The sequence below is a fragment of the Seriola dumerili genome, unplaced genomic scaffold, assembly GCF_002260705.1.
Source record: "Seriola dumerili isolate Sdu_G_001 unplaced genomic scaffold, Sdu_1.0 BDQW01000002.1, whole genome shotgun sequence".
Taxonomy (NCBI): domain Eukaryota; kingdom Metazoa; phylum Chordata; class Actinopteri; order Carangiformes; family Carangidae; genus Seriola; species Seriola dumerili.
In genome coordinates, this window is record NW_019174257.1 from 1,780,072 (window position 1) to 1,800,673 (window position 20,602).

Here is a 20,602-nt window from a genome sequence, read left to right on the forward strand (position 1 = left end):
AGGGGGACTCGATGCTTTGAGGATTTGTCAGCGGGATTCAGATCTCTCTGTTTCTGTGGCGAGTACTGAACCCGGGACAGTCACAGTCCGCGTCTTGATGCAGAACAACAGAAACTGGATTTGACCATCAATCACACAAGAGGAGAATGATGATGGCAATATATTTCTTTTTGTTTCAAAAGATGAACTTTACAATGTCATGATGCTCTTGATAGTGGGGATGGTGCAGACACATATCTCAGTGTTTTGATGGGTTACTCGCTCCAGGGGTGTGTTCTCTTCAAATCTATGGGGAGATAAGATAGTGATTACATTCAGGCATGTTTGTGTATGCTTATCGGTCCAATTCTTTCCTGACAACAGCTGTATAAAAATGGATTTATTGTCCATGCCAGACCAAATGTAAAGGTTTTCCAGTTGTATATAAGTATCATAGAAAAATAATTGTCAAAATAGTCCATAGTCAATTTTGAAGTGAACACAAAATAGAGGTAAAAATCAAACTGTGCCATTCTGATCCACGCATTTTGTTTCATAGGAACAAGAGTTAAATATAGCCGTCGTATATAAACATCCTCCCAAGTGGGAAGAGTGCAAAAGGCAGCTGGCTAAAGGGCTAGACAGTCAGGAAAGGAGGTCCTGAACTGGCGAGACACAAAGAGAGAAAAAGGAAACAATCAGAGACAGAGACACAGTGAATCCATTAGGAGATGGGCCAGTCAAACTCGGCACAGCCCGGTGAGAGAGGGCCAATCCATCCGAGCCAGTTGCCGTAGTGAGTGAACAGTTAACAAGCCCCACAGGCAGGTTTTACAGCCCCCTGTTGTGTGTCTGAGACCCCCCAGGGTGAAAAGGGGCTGAGGCTGACTGATACTGACAGGGTTTATGTGGGCGGGGGCGGAGGGCAGCAGGGGGATGGAGACGTGTAAAAAGGTGGTCATGAACCAACAACTGTCACTTACGAGAGCGCAGCACAAGCTCTGAGACATGCCGCGGCAAAAGCATGTACCCACACACACACACAGACACACACACACAGACACACACACACAGACACACACACACACACACACACACACACACACACACACACACACATAACACACACTCACCCACACACACACACACACACACATAACACACACATAACACACTCATCCATACATCCAAACATGCACGCAACCACATCCATTAAATCTGATGTTTGTGTGGAGCAGAGGTGAATGGTGGGGATGAGGCTGTAGAGCAAGGGGGGCTTATCCAAAAAGTGGACCAATAAAACACCTGAAAATCAAATCCCATTGCTCTTATCGCGGCGCCATTCAGAGACGCTATCTGTGCAGGTAATGTAGTTATAAATTCAATTTCAGCCCAGAGATTTCATTGTTTACTGATGCCTGCATGTTCCGGGCGGCAGAGCGCAGAAAGCTCAGGAACGCTCGATGCGTGTCGAGAAAAGTCATTTAGGCTTCCGCGAGGGGATGCAAAAAAGGCGAGAGACAGGAGGGTGGTGGGGGTGGAGGGGGTGAAACCAGTAGAGCTGTCACTCTCCCAAGGACACCTGACTCCGCTTTCTATTTTCCACCCCATGTTTTATTTAGAGGCCATTTTGTCCTATTTGGTTTCTCATTATGGGGCTCATAGCTCAACTGATGTCAGGGGACGGCACTTACCTACAGACAAGCTTGTCATGTCGCTGGTCATTTGGAGTGGAGCTGGGCAAAGTGTTAGTCCAGTGTTTGGATAATAGGGTGCTCAAGGAAGTTCAGTCCGCTGTACTCCACAGTGAGCTGTCAGAAACTGTCAAAAATACTAACCTGTTTGTAATGCTCTATATTAAAAAGTGTTAAATTGTGATTGCCAGCCCTGTCATCTGTTTTTCCTTGACTGTGTGCTGATGGGAAATTAGGTGCATCTTGCCCACTAGCTCTCTCCATGTGATTGATGGCTTTCAGGAGTAAATCACCTCATCTACTAGGTAAAATCTTGATATAGTAGAGCTCCTCAGGCTCCCAGCTGGCTGCTTATGGCAGTAATCCATCAGTGGGGCCCAATGGGCCGAGTGGCCCTCCTGGGTAATGTTCCTATTGACAGCCTATGATGTCAACACACTGACAGCAGGGGGCCATAGCAGTGTGTCTGTGTGTTTGTGTGTGTGTAACCTTATTTTACTCTCACTCCCACTGTCTGTCAATAGTACAGATAGGTCTACTGAACACACACACACACACACACACACAGGTACACAACTGCAGGGCATCTACAGTATGTTAACAAATTGCAGTGGTGGAAAGTAATTTCACTCCAGTCTTCACAGGTGTTTCTACTTTACTTGAGTATTTCCATTTAATGCTAGTTTAAACTTCCAATACACTTCAGAGGCAAATATAATACATCTGACAGCTGTACTGTTCTTACTTGTTACTTTATTGATTAATATTCCACATGCAAAATGTTGAGTGGGATATTAGCATGTGCTGGATTGTTAAATATTAACCCACCCAGCAGTAAGATAATGTATATGACGTTGCTCAAAACAGCTCCATTCAACCACAGTGAAATGCAGCTTACATATCAATGCATCAGTAACAAATACATCAGAAATTACCCCAAATGAAGGCAATATACAAAAAGAAAGTAAAAAAAAGGGAAAAACTACACCTGCAAGTTTTTGTCCATTCCCACATTGAGCACTATCTCTCATCGTGTTTTCTGTGGCACAGCTTTCTTTACTACATAGCCTGCCTTTACTACAAAGACGCTCCCATAGCCTGACAGACCAAGACAATATGAAAATCACGATACAGGTCCTCTGACACTTCCTTTAACCTTCTCATTCCTCCTCTATCCAGTTAAGGTGAAGGGTCTCTACGACACTCAGGCGCCAATGTGTCCAGTCTGCCAGGCCATTCTGCGACCGGGAGAGCTGCAAGAACACATGGAGCAGGAGTTAACCAAACTCGCCCAGCTGCAAATCAGGTATCACACTCACTCAGGTTTCACTACGATCACTCTAAAATCTTATTTTCAGTCCGTTATCTTTATTTTCCTTTACTTTATTAAGGTTTTTATACACAAATGTCTTTTTTCCTCCAACTTTTCACTTCTCCCATTTATCCCTCTGTCATTTTCCTCCGGTTTTGCATCCCAGGCTTTCTATTCTCTTCAGCTTTCAGAGGATAATTAATGTTGACAGTCTTCTCTGTCACCTGTGTGCAGTGTTTACAAGCTGCCTCATTGTTCCCTACATATTTCATATTACAGCCTCCGGCCTCAAGGCAACATCTCATACAGCGGGGGATAATGTCCCACTAATGGCTGCTTTGAGGCCTACACACACACACACACACACACACGCACAGTCTGAAACATACACAGAAAGACCAGAGGTGCACACACACACACACACACACACACACACACACACACACACACACACACACACACACACACACACACACACACACACACGCACACACACACATACACACATGCATACACACATTACCTGCTGCTTAGACCAGAAGAATGATTCCTCCAATAAAGACATTACACTCCAAATCTGCTTAACGACCGCTCCGTGGACAGTAATGGTTTCAAATTGAACTTGGCCCACGGGGACACTGTGTGTGTGTGTGTGTGTGTGTGTGTGTGTGTGTGAAAGAGAGTGTGTGTAACTGTTACAGTAACATAAAGTGAGAAAGAGTGAAATGAGGTTATACACAGTCTCAGATACAAATTCAGACAAGATAAAAGCAGAGGTTATTTACAAGATGACATTTAAAAGATAATATTATGTTTGTATGTTGTATAAGAAGATAGTGTAGTTGATTTATATGTGTGTGTGTGTGTGTGTGTGTGTGTGTGTGTGTGTGTGTGTGTGTGTATGTGTTGCGTGTCTGTCTATTTCCAATCTTGTTTAACATACATGCTTCTGTATTATTTGCCTCTTTTCTCTACAGTGCCACTCCGGTTCAGCACGAACACCTCTTAAGGACCCCAAAGGTGACATCTTCATGAATTTCAGTAAAGAAAAAAAAAAAAAAAACATCCACCATCATCTTGCCTTTGACTCTTACCCTCTCTCTTCTTTCTTGTTTTTTCTGTCCAGTCTCTCTCTCTCTCTCTGCATATAAAGCGTGAAGGAGGTTCTCCCACCTCACCCCCTCGACCAGCTGAGGACGCCCACTCTGACCGATACCAGGTGAAAATCAGTGTCAGATTTATCAGGAGGAGATTTTCACATGAATGTCCAGGTTTCAAAGGAGTGCACATGGTCGTGAACGTGCATGTATTTCCACTGGAGTTTAGACCTGGATATAATAAATGAAAAATGAAAAAACTTTACAATCTGTACAACATACTACACTCTTATTTCTTGACACCCTCAATTCAGATGAGCAGAAATAAGAGAAGAGAGGGAGTGACAATATTGAGTAAATAAAGTACAAACAGAAAATGTGTGAAAAGAAGAAAACCATACAAAGACATGTTTGGTGTCAGAATAGCAGTCACTTACTTCTATGGTCTATGGTGAAGGTTACTATGGTGTTACACCTATAAATCACAAAGAATGAACACATCTGGTGAAGCATTTGGAAATTCTCTTAACATCTACCGAACTGTTGTTGATTTATTTCAGTTTAAATATCATTTAAAAAAATGTTAAGTTTAAAAGCAACGTGACAAAAAAAAAAAAAAGACACATTCTGATGTTGCTCTTCTGTTTGTTGCAGACGTTTCTCCGAGTGCGGGCCAACAGACACACAAGACTAAATGGTACGTTAATGCATGCAGAGTGAACTTGTTGTGTCTCATTGCTGCTGACTCAGTTTGTCCTTAAGAGAGAGTTCAGTACAGTAGAGTCAGGTCTGCAGTTTTAAATGACTTTAAATTTATACAAGTAAGGAGGCAAAGTTTAAAAAAAAGAAAAAAAGAAAGAAAATTCTAGTTTCCTTTGTTCACACTGATGCGCCCAGTTGTGTGTTTCGTTCCCCCACCCTCCTCCCTCACCAGTCGTTCAGATATCACCCTTTTTCCCACACCATCTCCACTGGCCTAGCGCCCACACGAGCAGAGGAGCTATTAACCTTTCAACTTTGACCTCTTGATATGTTAACAGTCGATGACCTCTGCTGGTGCAGGTGCTACGTCAAATCTGCCCCATTACGCCCCCACAGCGCAGGAGCCCACCTAGACTGCACACAAGCTGGTAAGACACACCAAGAAGCACTTTTTTCATCCCCACACTCATTTTTTCGAGCAGCTAAGTGCTGGATTTAAACTGATGCAAGTTTGAATACTTTTACTTTCCCGAAAATACACACACTAGACAACACTATTGTCTTGTTTAAGTTATTTATTAAGTAAAACTGCAAAGTGATGATTTACTAGTTTTAAAAGTGAAAGTTGATAAATAGTAATGATTTATTCTCTAACGTCACTCTTGCACCTTATGAGCAATGTTTTTTTTTTTATGTTACTATGAAAGACATGAGTTTGATTATTCAGTGTGTGATTTTTATATGGGGTCACATATCATTATATATTAAAATTGAATTCATCTCTCATCTTTACAGTAATGTAAGTGTGGTCCACATCATCGAGCAGTTATAAACCATTAATAACGTTTGGATTTGGTACTTTCAATTTTCCAACTGAGCCCCATAAATTTTAAAAGAACATATATTTTTAATCTCTCCCATTACAGCCGGTTAGACTTGCTCATCTAACAGTTTTAAAAGTAATCTGACAGTGTCTCTGCGCTGATATAGACATATAGATCGACAGAGCAACCTTAAAAGCTGCAGCTGACACTACACACATCTTACTACTGCGATTATTGCTGCAGAGATTCTCTGGCTCTTAGCTGAGTCTTGAAACTGCCAGTGCTGTCGAGGTCTGTTAGCCTTTATTGGGCCTTATAACAGGACAGCATAATGAGCTTCTAAATACACGTCAGGAAAGAAAAAGAAGAAGAGGGGAAGAGGAGGAGGAGGGGAAAGGGGGGGGGGGTTGCTCCTCTGTTGATTAATCAACCTCTCTCTCTCTCTCTCTCTCTCTCCTCTCTGTGTTTGATGAGGTCTTCCTCATCTATGACCGTCTCTTTAACCCTCATTATGTTCGCTGGGATGGCAGCACTCGGGTCATGGCCACCAGCTCTCTGGGTGTCCCCCCCTCGGGGGCCACTGTCATCCAGCAGGAATTAGAGGGCCCTAAAACTTAATGTCCCCTTATGCAATCTGCAGTCAGTCAGGTCAGAGTGAGAGAAGAGGTGCAGTTGGTGTTCTGCCATGTTAACTTTTATATCAGAGAGGAAAATGGGGGGAGGGGCAGGGTGGGATGACAGGACCGGGATGGGAGGAAGGTTTTGCCTCCAGTGTTGAAAAAACCTGCAGCTGTTGTGTATATGGAGCCCTCATTTGTGTAAGTGTATTTCAGGGTCTGTGTGTTACTGTGATTGTGTTATAGGTTAGTCCACACATAAGCCGAAAAGAGTTCAAACAATGTTGTACATCAGTGGTTGTCCTACTGGCCTCCACAGCCCTGTCACATGACCTCAAGCTTCATCAACGCCTGCCCTGTTCCAAATGTGTTCTTTCAAAACGATTTTAAAATGGACATCAGACTGGTTACAACTGTTATTTTCCTGCAGGATATCATGATCCTGGCCGTGTCTGTGTTCGGCTCTTGTTAAAACCACGATACCCCTGGTTAGGGTTAATGAAATGTAAAAGTCACAAGATTTTCATATTCACTAAATAGAAAATTTTTAGAAAGTAGAAAAAATGTTTTCATGAATATAACAGTGTTGCAGTAAATTGCTGCAACTTGTTTAGTAGTTTACCTTAATTTAAACATTAATATCTTAATGGAACTTCAATAAGACCCCTATACAGAGACAAAACTGTAGTCCTCTTCATATGGCAAAGTGCATCTTTATGAACCATGATGCAACTTAAAGTTGTCTCTTTGATGCAACTATTTATATAGCTAATTATTTTTTATGTTGCAAAAAGGCTGGAATAAAATATAACTTTAGGATGAGAACAAATATCCCCATAGTCCCTTCCCCAAAAAAGTCAGTAAACCAAAACCTTCAGCCAAAAAAAAATCTGCCCTCGTCTTTCCCTTAATAACTTTCATACATGCTCTTATTTTGTTTGTGTGATAGATAAATAAATGAAGTCACTGTGGCCTTTAAGTAACTGTATCACTGTCTCTTCCTCTGTTTGTTCCCAGTCAGGATTGGAAAGCTGAAGAGGAGGAAACCAGAGGAGGGACAGGTGTGTGTTTTTTTTTTTCTTTGAGCAGACAGACAGATGGAAATATTTGTTTCCTTGACATTTCTATTGTAACCAGAGATTAATACGTAAAATGTGGAGGGCAGGTTGAGAGAACGGCGGCGGTCTGAACCCTCTGACACCGTTGACTGCCTTTGTTCACGTAGCATCAGGATCACTGTCAGCTCGGTGTGTGTATCCATGTGAAAACACTGCAGGCGTTGGTTCACAGCTATGAAAACACAGAGGCAGATATGCAGCTCGAGGCTATAGGAGGCATACGGACATATTCATCCAGACAGTGAACTTGTGTTCTTTATATGTTTGTGTGTGTGTGTGTGTGTGTGTGTGTGTGTGTTTTAGGAGGGTTCAGCGGACTTGGTGCCATTGGAGGACGAGTGGAATGAGAGGAGAAGGATACAGATGACGTCTATAGTCGGAGGGCTTAAAGGTAAGAATAAATCTTAGTGTGTGTGCGGGTGTGTGTGTGCGTGTGTGTGTGTGCGTGTGCCATCGAGGTACCCATGTGTGTGATCTTGTTCAGTGGAGCGTGAATAATGTGACTGAGTGGCAGTTGAAAAACCACTGAACTTTTCAGTCCAGATTACAGCGGAGCGGGATGCCTGGAAGGTTAGCTTAAAAGTAACAGTTTCCTCTACCCGAGAAGAAGAAAGCTCTGACCTGCAAACTTGTTATACTCTGACTGACAGAAACAAGCGGAGGGGTAGAGAGTTGGGCAACAGAACACTATGCGATTCCAAAATTCATCCTTATTGTGAACTTATAAATGAGAACAAATCCCTTCTCTGATTTGTCCTTTAACAAGCGTCTTCATACAGTCAGGTAGCTGTTTTTTAAAAAAAAAAAGAAGTCTAAATTCATCTAAAATTGTCTTATCAGGTGCAATGCTGGTGAGCACAACTTCTAAGGATTGTCGAGACAGCGATGCAGACCTGGACGTGGACGGAGATGATACTCTTGAGTACGGCAGAGCACAGTATCCTTTACAATGAACGCACAGTGCAACAACAACGCAACATCACAGCATTTTACTGTGTGTTCAAGTTTTATAGTGAAGTGAGAAAAATCAAGCTACAAAGTGATTAAACTATATTTTTCTAATCGATTATGTTGAGAGCAATATTGTCTTGAAATGCTGACTTTAAAAAGTTGATGAAGAATGATTCAAAAAAGAAGACACTTGGAGAAAGTTTGACTAACAATTTTTTTTTTTTTTTAAATCCTTTAGTTTTAGGTAAATAATATTTCTCAGAATTTTATAGGTCAGATTTAATTGTATAGGTCTTACTCCCAACATTTTCCTGAGTTTTATTGTCAGATACACGGACACAGATGTGATCCCCTGCTCAGGAGAAAGCTGCAAGGAGACGACAGTGAAGTATGTTTCCTACCTGAAATAATTATATGCTATATTCCTTATAGATCTTCCTTCAATTTTCTCAGTTTTCTGGCTTTTAAATTTCTGTTTTGTTTTCTTTTACAGCAGCAGCAGCAGCGGCGGCAGCAGTACATTGCCTGATTCCAGAGTAAACCTAGACTTTTCCAAATGGTTAACTGATGGTGAGTTAAGCGAACTCTGAACGAATGAAGTGATTAAATAAGGAAAAAAAGAAGGATTGACTCTTGAGAGTTCATAAGAGCAGGTTTTGCAGGTAGATGTTACTGAGTTTGGTCACAATTTATTCTCTTAATTGTTGTTTGTTCATTCACTCAGGGAGTCCGTCTACCAGCAGTGGAGATAAAGTGGACGGCAGTTTAACTGCTCTGCCCAAAACCTGCAAAAATACTGAGATAGAGATGTAAGTTTGTCTGATTAGTTTCACTCACATGTCTGTGTCACACTTCTCACTGCCAGAAACACCCTCACTGCTCATCATTTCAAAAGTTGTCAGTGTAAGTGATAATAACTTCCTTTGTTTGAATAAATAGTTCTCTTTGTTAGTCAGTTGGACTTCACTACATCTGTCTGCACATACTGTTTGAGATGATGATGGTGATGAAACTTTACAAAAGGAGTTGTTATTGTTCTTACTTGTAAGCTGACGTGGTTTGGGTCACAGGGGTGAGTTGGGTGTGTTGGGTTTAGCGAATTGCGTGTGCTGGGACACGCATGAATCACATCTGAGGAAGTGTAACCATCCCTCTCTGTAGAGTGTATTTTGGCGGCCCGGCTCTCTCTCTCTCTGTGTCATATACGCTCAGACTACCTGCCCCTGCTCCCACCAGCATGATACACAATACTATATCAATGTGATGATATCATCAATCAAGGTCATAGCAGGCAATGCACACATGTACACACATTTCATCACACTTAATGCACTGTAGCCCGTCTGCCTCCATGTACAGTATGTTTGCACATAAAGTCTATCCGGTAATTGTGAGAGTGTTTGTGTGTGTGTGTCTATCTCTGTGAGGACCCTGACACCTCACCGCCCCCCTCCCACCCCCCCCGCCTCACCTCACCACCCCCTGCCTACACTTATGATAAATGAGACAGCGAATGCAGGCAATGTGATTGCTGCTAAATTTCATGCTCAGTGTCCATGTTGGCCAGCGAATAATTTAATCTGTCTTCGATTTATAAATGACTCTCCAGTGTCTGCCTAACTCACGCACCCTCCCCTCTCCCCTCCTGTTACCGTCCATCCATCCGCGTGTGTGTGTGTGTGTGTGTATGTATCTATGTATGTATGCTTGCGTGTGTGTGTATTTGTGTGCACAGGCTCTCAGAGGACTCCACACTGACAACTCTGGATGCACTTAAAGCTCGGATACGGGATTTGGAAAAACAGTTGTCTAAAGGAGACAGATTTAAATGCCTCATCTGCATGGTGAGTACGAAGGCAAATTAAAGCGACAGAGCGGACACACAAAATGGAGATAACAGCGCAGTAGTGCAGAAACTGATGATATTCCTGTAGGGACCTGTGTTTTGAGCTGGGCAATATATCAATATTGTTGGTCATGGTAATATTAAAATAATATTTAAAATCGTAGGAACATGTGTCTGACATCACACTTCAATTACGGTGCAGACTCTCAGTATGATAAGTTGACATGAATGTCATGTGTCAAATCTGTATTATGTTAATATAGATTGATTCATAAATGTAAAACAAATCTGGATCTTGAAACCTGGCTCTGACACCTAGTGTAAATATACTGATTAGATTTTTTTTCAAGACCGTTTTAGTCCAACGCCGTATATTAGTCAATTAATTAAATAGTTTCTATACAGAAAATTAATCTACATCATCACTTTATCATCTAAGTAATATAATGAGCAAAAATGCCACAAATGTGCTTCCATATTCTCAAATGTGAGAATTTGCTGTTTTTTTTCTATAATGAATTAGTTGCAGCCTTATTTTATATACCATCGTATCTCTGGTATTAGCCAAAAATGTAAATAGCTAAGTAACTGCAAAAAAAAAAACTCAGAACATTTAAATTGCTGTTTCATATTTTTGTGAAGCCCTGTGTCCAGGTGGACCTTTGATCAGAGTCCTGTACATCTGAATACACTAATGATCCATACTTTTATTTTGAAGGAGGCAAGTCAAAGAGCTTTTTAAGTGATGGGCTTACCTTGCTTATTTTGATATGAAATGATGTGGAGAAATGCCAAAGCAATATGTATTTTATCATCTGTTAAAAGGGAAACAGCGTAATAAAGCAGTAAACACCCCAGCTGGATCTTTCCGATCATTAAAGGGGCTTCAGTAAAAGTTGATGTAAAAGGAGCGTCTCCTCCTGTAATGCTCTTACTGTAGTTTCACATGGACATCTAGGGGCAGCTTTTTGTACTACAGGAAAGAAATCTTCACCTGTATCATCTCTGCCTCTCTGCCTCTCTCTCTCTCTCTCTCTCTACAGGACACCTACACAACCCCGCTCACTTCCATCCAGTGCTGGCATGTTCACTGCGAGGAGTGTTGGCTTCGGACGCTGGTAAAACATGAGATTCATCTTGATTGCTATAAACATGAAAATGAAGCAAAATGCCCAGATGCATGTTTGATGCAAGTGATTTTTTTTTTTTTTCAGGGAGCAAAGAAGTTGTGTCCTCAGTGCAACACCATCACTTCACCTGGAGACCTGAGGCGGGTTTACCTGTGAGAGGGGAGGGGCTTCTTCTCTTTTAGCCAATCAGGGGTGGACTTGTGGGCAGCTGGCCTGTCATAGACTCCCACCCTCCTTCTTCTCCTCCTCCTCCTACCTTCCTGGTCATTTCTTTACGTCAGTGTACTCCTAAGTTCTAAGTTGAACAACAGCAAACGTGACCTTTGACCTTCCTTTTACAGCCCTGTACAATATCCATGTTCCTGCTGCAACATCAACCAGATCTGAAGACACATTTAAAACCGACTGAGAGCTCAGGCACTGAAAAGACACATAGAGGAAAATGCTTTGGGACAATATTTATCGATTTTATAATCCTTTTGTCTGTTTTATGAAAAAAAAAAAAAAGTTCAATCACATTCAAAGCACATGTACATACTTTTGTGTATGTTTGGATTGGTGTGTGTATATGATGTTGACTAGCAGAACAACCTGACTGTATTTACTGTACAGAGTCTTTGATTAGATCATCTATTATTTGTTTAGCTCCTGCAGGTTCACTAACAGTAATATCATAACATCCAGGCTCATTTTGTCTCTGTCACTGACGTGTTTCTTTGTACAGGATCATTAAATCTAATTTTATCAATGTTACTACAATAAAATGTGTGTCTAAAAACATTGTTTCACAAAATCTTTGAAAAGAGAACGCAAAAGCATCTTGTGTTGGTTATGATGACTGTATGTGGTGTATTCGCCCTTTAAGAAGTGGGTCGGTGTAGGATTAGCCAGGCAGAGCCCATCGCAGCTCATCTGGAGTGGAGGGAACACTAAACCCTGCTATTCTGAGCTTTTACTTGACCACTCGAGTGCTGAGACAACCAGGAGTCAATCACACCACACACAGATGGAAAACACCACCAAATGCACAAGGGGGAAATTGTTAATGTCTGTACCATAATGATATAATTTAGGGTCGATCAGCAGTCAGTTAACAGAAGCTTTCAACTGCATGATTTATTTATTTTTCTTTAAGTTATCCAAACGTAACTCCATTAGTGTGAAAAGTAAAAGAGCAGAGCAGATACTTCCCTCATTTCTGCCACGTATGTGCCCTTGAGCAAAGCTTTTAACCTTTAACTACAAGGCAGCTTCCAACTATGAACCTTCCTGTGAACGAACCTGAAACTATCCTGGATAAATAAAGATAGATTAAAAAAAATAGTAAATAAATAATAAATAAAAATCTTCAACCCCTACTTTGTGATGATTGATTTTTTTCAATTACAGGTCATTTACCTCCTTAATGTTCACCTGGCTTTTTCTTTCAAAGCCAAAAGCCAAAATTCAAAATCTGGTGCTTCAGCAACAAGTCTCTGGAGTCTCAGTGGAAACAACTTCACCAAGTGAATTTGTACAAATCTTCTGCTGCAGTACATCGTAGTGGATTTAAACAGTGTCACTATCATTTGTTCATGAAAACCCTCTTGTCTTGTGGTCTGTACGAAGTGTGCCCTGCATGGACGGTGTGGATAAAAACAAGCCAACACGCACACATGTGATTGGTCGCTGAGCTGAAGGGAGGTGGTGGTAATTCAGACTGACAGTGAGCTGCTTCAGTGAATCAGCGTGACACACACTCACACACACAAATACACACACATTGTATACAGTCCATTAAGAAGCCTTGCTGAAGAATCATCTGCCTCTGCGACACAGACGATACAGACAGAGACAAGGTAAGGTGGAATTTTTACTTGTTAAAACCTGATCATGCAATGATATGCTTTAAGTCATTTACTAAATTAATTTGTACAATGAAAAAACACACAATAAAGCTTTTAAACATGGTGATATAGACACTGACAGAATTACTCCTTACTTTATGCAGGTGAGGAAACTTAGTTGAAGATGAGTTCTGGTTTACACCTCAGCTTAAACTAGAAGAAAGGTACATTAAAGTTGTATTCCACTGTTCAGGTATTTGAAGTTATAATGCACATTCAAAATATAGAAGTTCTAGCCAAAATAAACAAGTCATTTGACACATTTCCATGATTGCTAAGAGGAAAAATGTCCTTCATAAGCATGTTCAGTAAAATGCACTTAAAACACCAAAAATAAAATGATTAAACAGCATTTTAACACTGTGTAGTTGGTTGAGGGGTAGCTGTTTTTTTTTTATAGCTGTAAGCTGTATAGTGTAAATACTGACGTACCACTAAAAATTGTACTAAAGTACAATACTTGAGTAAATGTACTGTTACTGTCAGTTTATGTGCTATTTTTTAAACTGGTACAGATCCTGTGTTATTAAGTAATTGTGTTAATGGGGATTCTAAATCAATTGATTCAACAACATCCCTGAAACATCATCCTCTCCTAGCACAGCAGGTAACTGGGCCACCTGTCCAGGACTCTTTGTGCTGCCTGGCCCAGATCCAATTAATCCTGCTGACTGACCTGCCATGACTTCATTAAGAGGCATTCTTAACATTAACCCCAGGGCCTCTGGCTGTCTAACAAGTCAGCAATTAGGACATGGATGTGCTTTAATATTTTAATTAAAGAAAAAGGACATAGGAAATTTCTAAGTGTTAATTTATTATGAGTGGAGATTAAAGCCACAATAATATGGGAGCAAAGGTCTGCTTTTAACCCTGTACAGTATGGGCCTGTTGGGATGTTTCCTCATGTGTAGTCAGTCAGTGTAGTGGATAAGAGAAGCTTGGATCAAAGGATTAGTCAAACTGCACCTTAGATCAGGGGAGCTTTACCAGCACTGCAGTAGTAATGTATATGAAGAGAGTTTAGCAATGTAAAATACTTCATAGAAACAATAGTTCACCACTCAGGGGTGATGGTAATGAATACTACGATACGCTGTATCTTATTCTAAAAATGGCTGCCATACCTTTAATGCTGGATTTAGTCTGGCACAAAAGATCTGCTTTTAATCCGCTTCTGGCACAAACCTGAGCTCACTCTGTCCCTGTCTGTGTTTGTCTGTCTGTCTCAGAATAATGTCAGGACTGAGGCCCGTGGTGCTGAGCGGCCCCTCCGGAGCAGGGAAGAGCACTCTAATGAAGAGGCTGATGAAGGATCATGAAGACGTCTTTGGATTCAGCGTGTCACGTACGTTTGTGTGCCAACTGGTGATTGGCTTCCTCCATGACATCCTGTCTGGAGGAAGTTGGGCAGGAGGCAAGGCATCTAATGCTGCATTGGCCTGTAGATTTGTGCGACATCAGTAAAACTTGTAATGTGGGAACTGAGATTTTTGCAGCAGCTCAGCATTCCACTTTGATATCCATCAAAAGCAAAATTACTCATGATTTATTGCTTTATTTCTGGATGGGTTTTAATGCTGAAATCCTCTCCTCACAGACACAACAAGAAACCCTCGACCAGGCGAGGAAGATGGCAAAGGTACAGTTCTGGCTCGAAACAGAGCGGTGGTTGACATTTTCAGCACCTTCATGCTGTAGTAGGACCACCACGCTCTGAGATTCACCAAGCAGCAACCCTAGGCTTGGATTTGAATCTGTAGTGCTGTGATAAAAGTATATTTTCTGAACTAGGGTATTTGACAATACACCTCTTTCCTTTTGTGTCTATACCACCGGCCTCCCCGACCTGCATGGTCCACAACAACGCCCACAATACTTCTTACTCCCAAGTGAACTGCACAAATGGTTTTGTCCCCGCTGTATAGCTCCCTTGATATAAAGGGATAAACCTCTTTCTGTGCCTTTTTTGCTTTCTCCATAGGGCTGAACAAACTCCCCATGCTTCTGGGGGCTACTTTACTGCCTGTAGCAGACGTCTTTTCCTCTGAAGACTTAGAAATGTCAACTTCATTTTCGTGTCCAAACGAATCAGAAACCACAGATGAAGGTGACCTCAGTGTGATTCCTGATCAGTTTTTTTTTTTTACGGCAAGAGGGAAGGGGGTTACTTTCATCATCCTGGCACGCTCTAATTGGATTCATAGGAACAAGTCATGTGACAAACAAAAAAATCGAAACAAAAAAAAAAAAAAAAGAAAATGATATGATCTCAGGAATCAGGACCAGACAGTCTACACTTTGGAGTAAAAAGCTTTTGAAAATAGCCCCCTGTGATGCCTCAGTAGTGAGCCCCATCTCCAGTCCAGTGACGTTTAACTGTCCCATTTCCCACTGTGGCCGATAGAGCACTGATGATTTGCAACCATTAGTGTCACAGGATTCAGCAAGTGCATTTTTATATATATTATGTGTCTTTATATATATATATACACATATATCTACAGGGTCCATCTGACCTTTCTAAAACGTTACATCCGTTTAATGTGTTGAAACTTCATGAAAACACTCAGGCAGACGGTCGCATGCTATTCATGTTTCTTCTTTTTTCATACACTGACAATAAGACACTGAATATAGTTTTATTAATCCAAAATATGAGTAACACAACAGTGGATTGTTTGGACCAAAGTGAACTTTTGATCTTGATCATGTACTGCAGTGCCATTTAAAATTTATTGTCTTGCTTTCAAGCGACGGCACAGTCACTTCCTGTTCTATCCAGCATTCCCTTCAGATTGTTACTTCAGTCTCAGCAGACTCCTTCAGAGTCGTTATTTTAATGATTGCGTGCTATCACAGTGGCTGCTCGTGGTAGTAGTAGTAACGTGTTTGTTTCTAAAACTCTGCTGTTTTAGATCTCCAGAGGTTTTGATGTTGTGAAGATGGATCGGGTATGGACAATAAAATGTGTGTGACTGCTTACACTAACGGCATCTTAAGAAAATATTTGGCTAAAAACATATTTCTCACCTTTGCACGCTTTATGTTTAGAGAATGTCTGTTTTTTTGCAACTGCATCACAGTTTGAAATTTAGCTCAGAGGAGAACATCATGCACATAAACACAATCTAAAATATTGGTTCATAGGATTCTCTTTAATTTTGCCTGTGATCACTGTGACGTTCACTATTTATTGTGATAAAACCGAGGTCATCCTTCACTAAACTACAATTCCTTTCCATTGTGCAAGGTTTAATGTCAGATCTAGATTTATTATTAATGTTGCATCTTACAGACTACCACTTCACAACAAGAGAGGCCATGGAGGAGGGCATCAGCAAGGGCGAATTCATTGAGAATGCAGAGTTTTCCGGCAACATGTATGGAACAAGGTAAATAGCCTATTTGCATCTCAGCATGAATGTCACCATATGTAATCAATGGCATCCGGATTTCCAAAAAAAAAAAAAAAAAAAAAAAAAAAAAAGTATATTCCTTTTATATCTCTGTGCACATTTTTCTATTCATTCACTTGCAAAATGTATTTTTTCTTAAATATTATTCATTTTTAAAAGTATCCCAGTTCATAAGAATTTGACTGTTTTACCTGCCAAATTAACTTCATCTGTATGATTTAATTTTTAAAAAAAAATAGATTTAAATACTGTTTCAGAAGCTTTTCCATCCTGCCTACGAGAATGAAAGTAATACAGAGTAAATGAGCGAAAACCCAATAAGATAACGGGATATCAGTGTCAAAATTGATTAAAAAAAAATGAAGTCTGCTGCCTTGTATAAGAGGAGACTCTCAGATTGGGCCACAGGGATCAAAAGGCTATATAATAGCCTTGTGACAGATGGAGCTTTAACGCCCTTTAGGTCAAAAAGAGCAGCGCCGCAGCTCAGCACCTTGTGTGTCACATTTAATCTCTTGCTCTTATTCTGAAGATAACACACTCACTGCGGTCTGAGCAGCACGGATCAATGCAGCGATCCTCTTACCTTAGTCACTACATGTGAGGAGCAACAAAATGCCATGGTTACACATTCAGTACATGTTTGGAGATTATCAAACCCACCTCTGTTCATTTCTGTGGTCCTGGTTATCTAAATGGGTTTGTGTTTGGTGTAATTTCATACTGTAACACTGCACTGTTTCTGCAGTAAAGCTGCCGTAGAAGACGTGCTGGCCAAGAACCTAATCTGCATCCTTGATGTGGACATCCAGGGGGTGAAAAGGATTAAAGAGACTGACCTGAACCCCATCTACATCTCCATCCAGCCTCCTTCCATGGAGATCCTGGTAAATGTCCAAATTTTTATATTGCATTAATGTAATACTGTATATTGCAATATTTCCATTTCTGCACTTAAGCTCGTTCCATGCTTGTGCGGATTAGAAAGTTGTTCGTTTTATACTTTCGATTGTCATGTTAAACAGCAGCAACCATGATGTTATCATATAACTGCTGTTTTGTTGTTTCATGGAGCAGCTCTCTTGCTTAAGATAATGACTAGTTGTAATGTTTTTCTCAGGAAAAACGTCTGAGGGACAGGCAGACAGAAACAGAGGAGAGTTTACAGAAACGTCTGGAGGCAGCACGCATTGACATGGAGCTCAGTAAGTTTCTCGGCAGTTCTGCTCACACACGATGCTGAAATAAAGACAATCGTTGCAGCTGATTCACGTCTTTTTTTTCTAGGTAAGGAGCCGGGCGTGTTTGATATTGTTATCATTAATGATGACTTAGAGAGGGCCTATGAGGAGCTGAAAGATATCCTCAATGAGGTGAGTAAAAGAATAAAATGAACCGGCTGTTTTATTTAAACAAACACTTTGCTACTATTGTCTGCCAGCTGTAGAATACAGATACTTTTATATTCACAAATCTCTGGACAAGACCATCAGTTTATCAGCAAAATACTAAAGTAGTCCTCATTTCTCTTTCTACAGGAAATCCAAAAAGTTCAGGAGGCCAAATCATAAAAAGGAAACAGTAAACTCACCTGAAATTAACTCCCATCTGAAGAAAAGTTTGTTTTTCTTTTACCCTCTATGTAATATCCTCAGAGATGCTCAGATGGAGAGGAGGGACTCTGAGTTGAATGGTAGAATGTGTTAGATTTGGAGCAATTAATGGTCAATATCTATGTAAGAAAATCCTAACCCAAGTTACACATCAAAGAAAAACAATAGAAACAACTGCCAAAACCAGTGAAGTGTGGAGTACACACCTGCATCACCAGACAGTACCTGCTGCGCACACCACCACCAATAGTTAGAAATTGTTTGGAAATTAATAACTTTTTTTTTTTTTTCTGTTGAATTCTAATATAGTGGAAATAAACTGACTCATAATTAAATGTAAAATTTAAAAATGTACTGACATGCTGAATATTACTCAAAGATTACATGACGCTAAAGTCACTGCGTATATTTGTGTATATACTGTATGTGGGGCATGATGAGCACATTCAAAACATGTGCATGTATGTTTGTGTGTGTGAGACTGAATAAAGAATTTGAGGACAATCACTGACCACTTTTGTGCCATTTAATTAATCTTTCATTCACTAACTCATTCAGGTGGGTTTTTGACCCAATATATTATTAATATTAAACTTAGAAGCGTCCAGTAAAACCTATAAATCTAATCAATTTCCCATTTATACATTGCAATCTTAAGGTAGAACATGTAAAGATTTAAATAAAATGCTGTAAAGAACTCAGAAATGTATCTGCCTTCTGTTTGGAGCAGAATGGCACAGAAAATATCTTATACTGTCAGACCAAACATGTGCAGCTGTCTGATGCTGAGGAGAAAAACATGTCACAGAGCAAACAGTGTACGCTCGTGCATAGACTTAACCTTATCCCTGATCTGTTTCCATGGAAACCAAAGCAAACAAAATGCACCGCACTCTCATGTACAAACTAATAGACAAGAACAATTTGGAAACTCATTAAGACGCATTACATTCTCATAATCAGAGGATAGCAAAATTATTTAAAAACGGACCACACAGCTGAAATGAAATGTATCGGTTATAAGGCTGCATATTTTTTTTAGGAAAACCTGCTGGTGAAAGAAAATCCTACTTTTTTTTTTGGCATCATTGCTTTACTGGAAGAAGGGACCCTGCAGCTTGGTGTGGACCAGGTCTCGTTTCTCTTCCTTCTGATTGAGGTAAGCTTTAAGCTTGTCTGTGGAGAAACACACCTTGGATTGTCGGGCTTTGTGTGGCGCACGAGGAGCACGCAGCCATGGGTTCTGGAGACACTCAGCTGCAGTGGGTCTCCCCCTGCAAAATTTAATTTCATAATTTTATTGAATATACACATTTATGTTCCTCATCCACTAATGCAACATTTTACACTAATAATCTTTGGTTTGGTTTGCATCAGAAGAATGACTTCAAAACATGCAGACTACATTTTAACAGATACACTTACCAGGATTTGTTATTCAGGCTGGTCTTCATGAAGTTTAAGGCTCCCTCTGACAGACCAGGGTAACAGCGTCCGAACTGGATCTTCCCCTTCTTGATGTTTCTGTCTTGCTCCCAGCTGAGCTCTGCATGAAACGGGCTGTCGGCGCTCAACCTAGCAAAGAAAGCAATTATACAAAAACATAATACATGCATTACTAAGTAAGTTAATCATTTTGCCTCAGTGAAGTACAGAAGAGTTTGTCTGCAGCACTGTTAACATTTATATTTACTCATAACTTGAGCAAATAAACCTACAGCCTACCTAAATAACAAGAAAATATTATGTACAGAAAGAACATTCAGACATTTTAATCTGTAAAACTGAAATTTTGTCAACTACCATCGCAAAGAATTTGTTATGCTATTGTTGATTGTTGCTATTTTGCAAGAATGGGTGCCACCTTTATCAAATCATCAGTATCTTATTTTGGATTCTAAATGTTTTCTTTTTTTTTTTTTTTTAACTCAGTAAACATGACCACATATTTTCTAAAAGTATATATGTATATGCAGCTGTTCCACCTGTATGTTTGGACTTACATGATGAACGACAGAACTCCAATAGCCCAAACATCAGTTTCAGGCCCGACACCCTGACCCTCCAGGATCTCCGGAGCTTTAGGAAGGACAATATAAACTGGCAAAATAGACAGACACAGGACATTGTTCATAAAGAGTTGTGCTTTTACTGGCTATGCCACATTCACTCACATTTTTAATTTTCTATTTTAAGAAAATGACTAAAATCAGAAAGAATTGGATAAAAAAAAAAAAAAATAGTAAAATGGACTTGGGCTTGTTAGGTTATGGTAGCTAGGATCTGCTGAGGTGGATGAAGTTAGGCTGAGTTATTTCCATCCATCAATCCGTCCTCCCTTAAAGAATATGTACCTTTGCTGCGGCAGTCTGTTGAAGGCCATGACAGTCAAAGGTTTAGTACATTAGAAGAAT

The 20,602-nt window shown here is 40.3% G+C and overlaps 3 protein-coding genes across 4 annotated transcripts in view; 2 read left to right on the forward strand and 1 right to left on the reverse strand.

Annotated features, from left to right (window-relative positions):
* LOC111239477 (E3 ubiquitin-protein ligase RNF220-like) overlaps positions 1 to 11,432 on the forward strand; it is a 28,097-nt gene extending 16,665 nt beyond the window's left edge. The window contains exons 3-16 of the mRNA XM_022769394.1: positions 2,853 to 2,979; positions 3,963 to 4,005; positions 4,112 to 4,204; positions 4,737 to 4,779; positions 5,123 to 5,212; positions 7,243 to 7,286; positions 7,647 to 7,734; positions 8,184 to 8,280; positions 8,623 to 8,682; positions 8,788 to 8,864; positions 9,019 to 9,103; positions 10,030 to 10,138; positions 11,184 to 11,258; positions 11,355 to 11,432. Of these exons, the coding sequence (XP_022625115.1) occupies positions 2,853 to 2,979; positions 3,963 to 4,005; positions 4,112 to 4,204; positions 4,737 to 4,779; positions 5,123 to 5,212; positions 7,243 to 7,286; positions 7,647 to 7,734; positions 8,184 to 8,280; positions 8,623 to 8,682; positions 8,788 to 8,864; positions 9,019 to 9,103; positions 10,030 to 10,138; positions 11,184 to 11,258; positions 11,355 to 11,426 (1,103 nt within the window). The 3' untranslated portion in view covers positions 11,427 to 11,432. The remainder of the gene's footprint in view (positions 1 to 2,852; positions 2,980 to 3,962; positions 4,006 to 4,111; positions 4,205 to 4,736; positions 4,780 to 5,122; positions 5,213 to 7,242; positions 7,287 to 7,646; positions 7,735 to 8,183; positions 8,281 to 8,622; positions 8,683 to 8,787; positions 8,865 to 9,018; positions 9,104 to 10,029; positions 10,139 to 11,183; positions 11,259 to 11,354) is intronic.
* Positions 11,433 to 13,032: 1,600 nt separating this feature from the next.
* Positions 13,033 to 18,681, forward strand: LOC111239565 (guanylate kinase-like). Of its 2 annotated transcripts, XM_022769498.1 has the most exons (9): positions 13,033 to 13,108; positions 14,389 to 14,504; positions 14,757 to 14,798; positions 15,141 to 15,266; positions 16,455 to 16,551; positions 17,324 to 17,462; positions 17,696 to 17,780; positions 17,863 to 17,948; positions 18,114 to 18,681. In XM_022769498.1, the coding sequence occupies exons 2-9, from the start codon at positions 14,393 to 14,395 to the stop codon at positions 18,144 to 18,146; spliced, it is 720 nt and encodes a 239-aa protein (XP_022625219.1). In that variant the 5' UTR covers positions 13,033 to 13,108; positions 14,389 to 14,392; the 3' UTR covers positions 18,147 to 18,681. The 2 variants fall into 2 exon arrangements, with proteins under 2 accessions (XP_022625219.1, XP_022625281.1); XM_022769560.1 differs by lacking the exon at positions 15,141 to 15,266.
* A 600-nt stretch (positions 18,682 to 19,281) lies between these two features.
* LOC111233166 (obscurin-like) overlaps positions 19,282 to 20,602 on the reverse strand; it is a 40,080-nt gene continuing 38,759 nt past the window's right edge. The window contains exons 73-75 of the mRNA XM_022760958.1: positions 20,192 to 20,288; positions 19,614 to 19,763; positions 19,282 to 19,462 (exon numbers count right to left, since the gene is read on the reverse strand). Coding sequence (XP_022616679.1) covers positions 19,282 to 19,462; positions 19,614 to 19,763; positions 20,192 to 20,288 — 428 coding nt within the window. The remainder of the gene's footprint in view (positions 19,463 to 19,613; positions 19,764 to 20,191; positions 20,289 to 20,602) is intronic.

Excerpts from the sequence above, each read along its gene's own strand:
- LOC111239565 (XM_022769498.1), top strand. The coding sequence starts at position 14,393 with ATGTCAGGACTGAGGCCCGTGGTGCTGAGCGGCCCCTCCGGAGCAGGG. Across the intron at positions 14,799-15,140 it reads AGGCGAGGAAGATGGCAAAG|GGCTGAACAAACTCCCCATG; the intron begins GTACAGTTCTGG and ends CTTTCTCCATAG. Across the intron at positions 17,463-17,695 it reads CTCCTTCCATGGAGATCCTG|GAAAAACGTCTGAGGGACAG; the intron begins GTAAATGTCCAA and ends TGTTTTTCTCAG.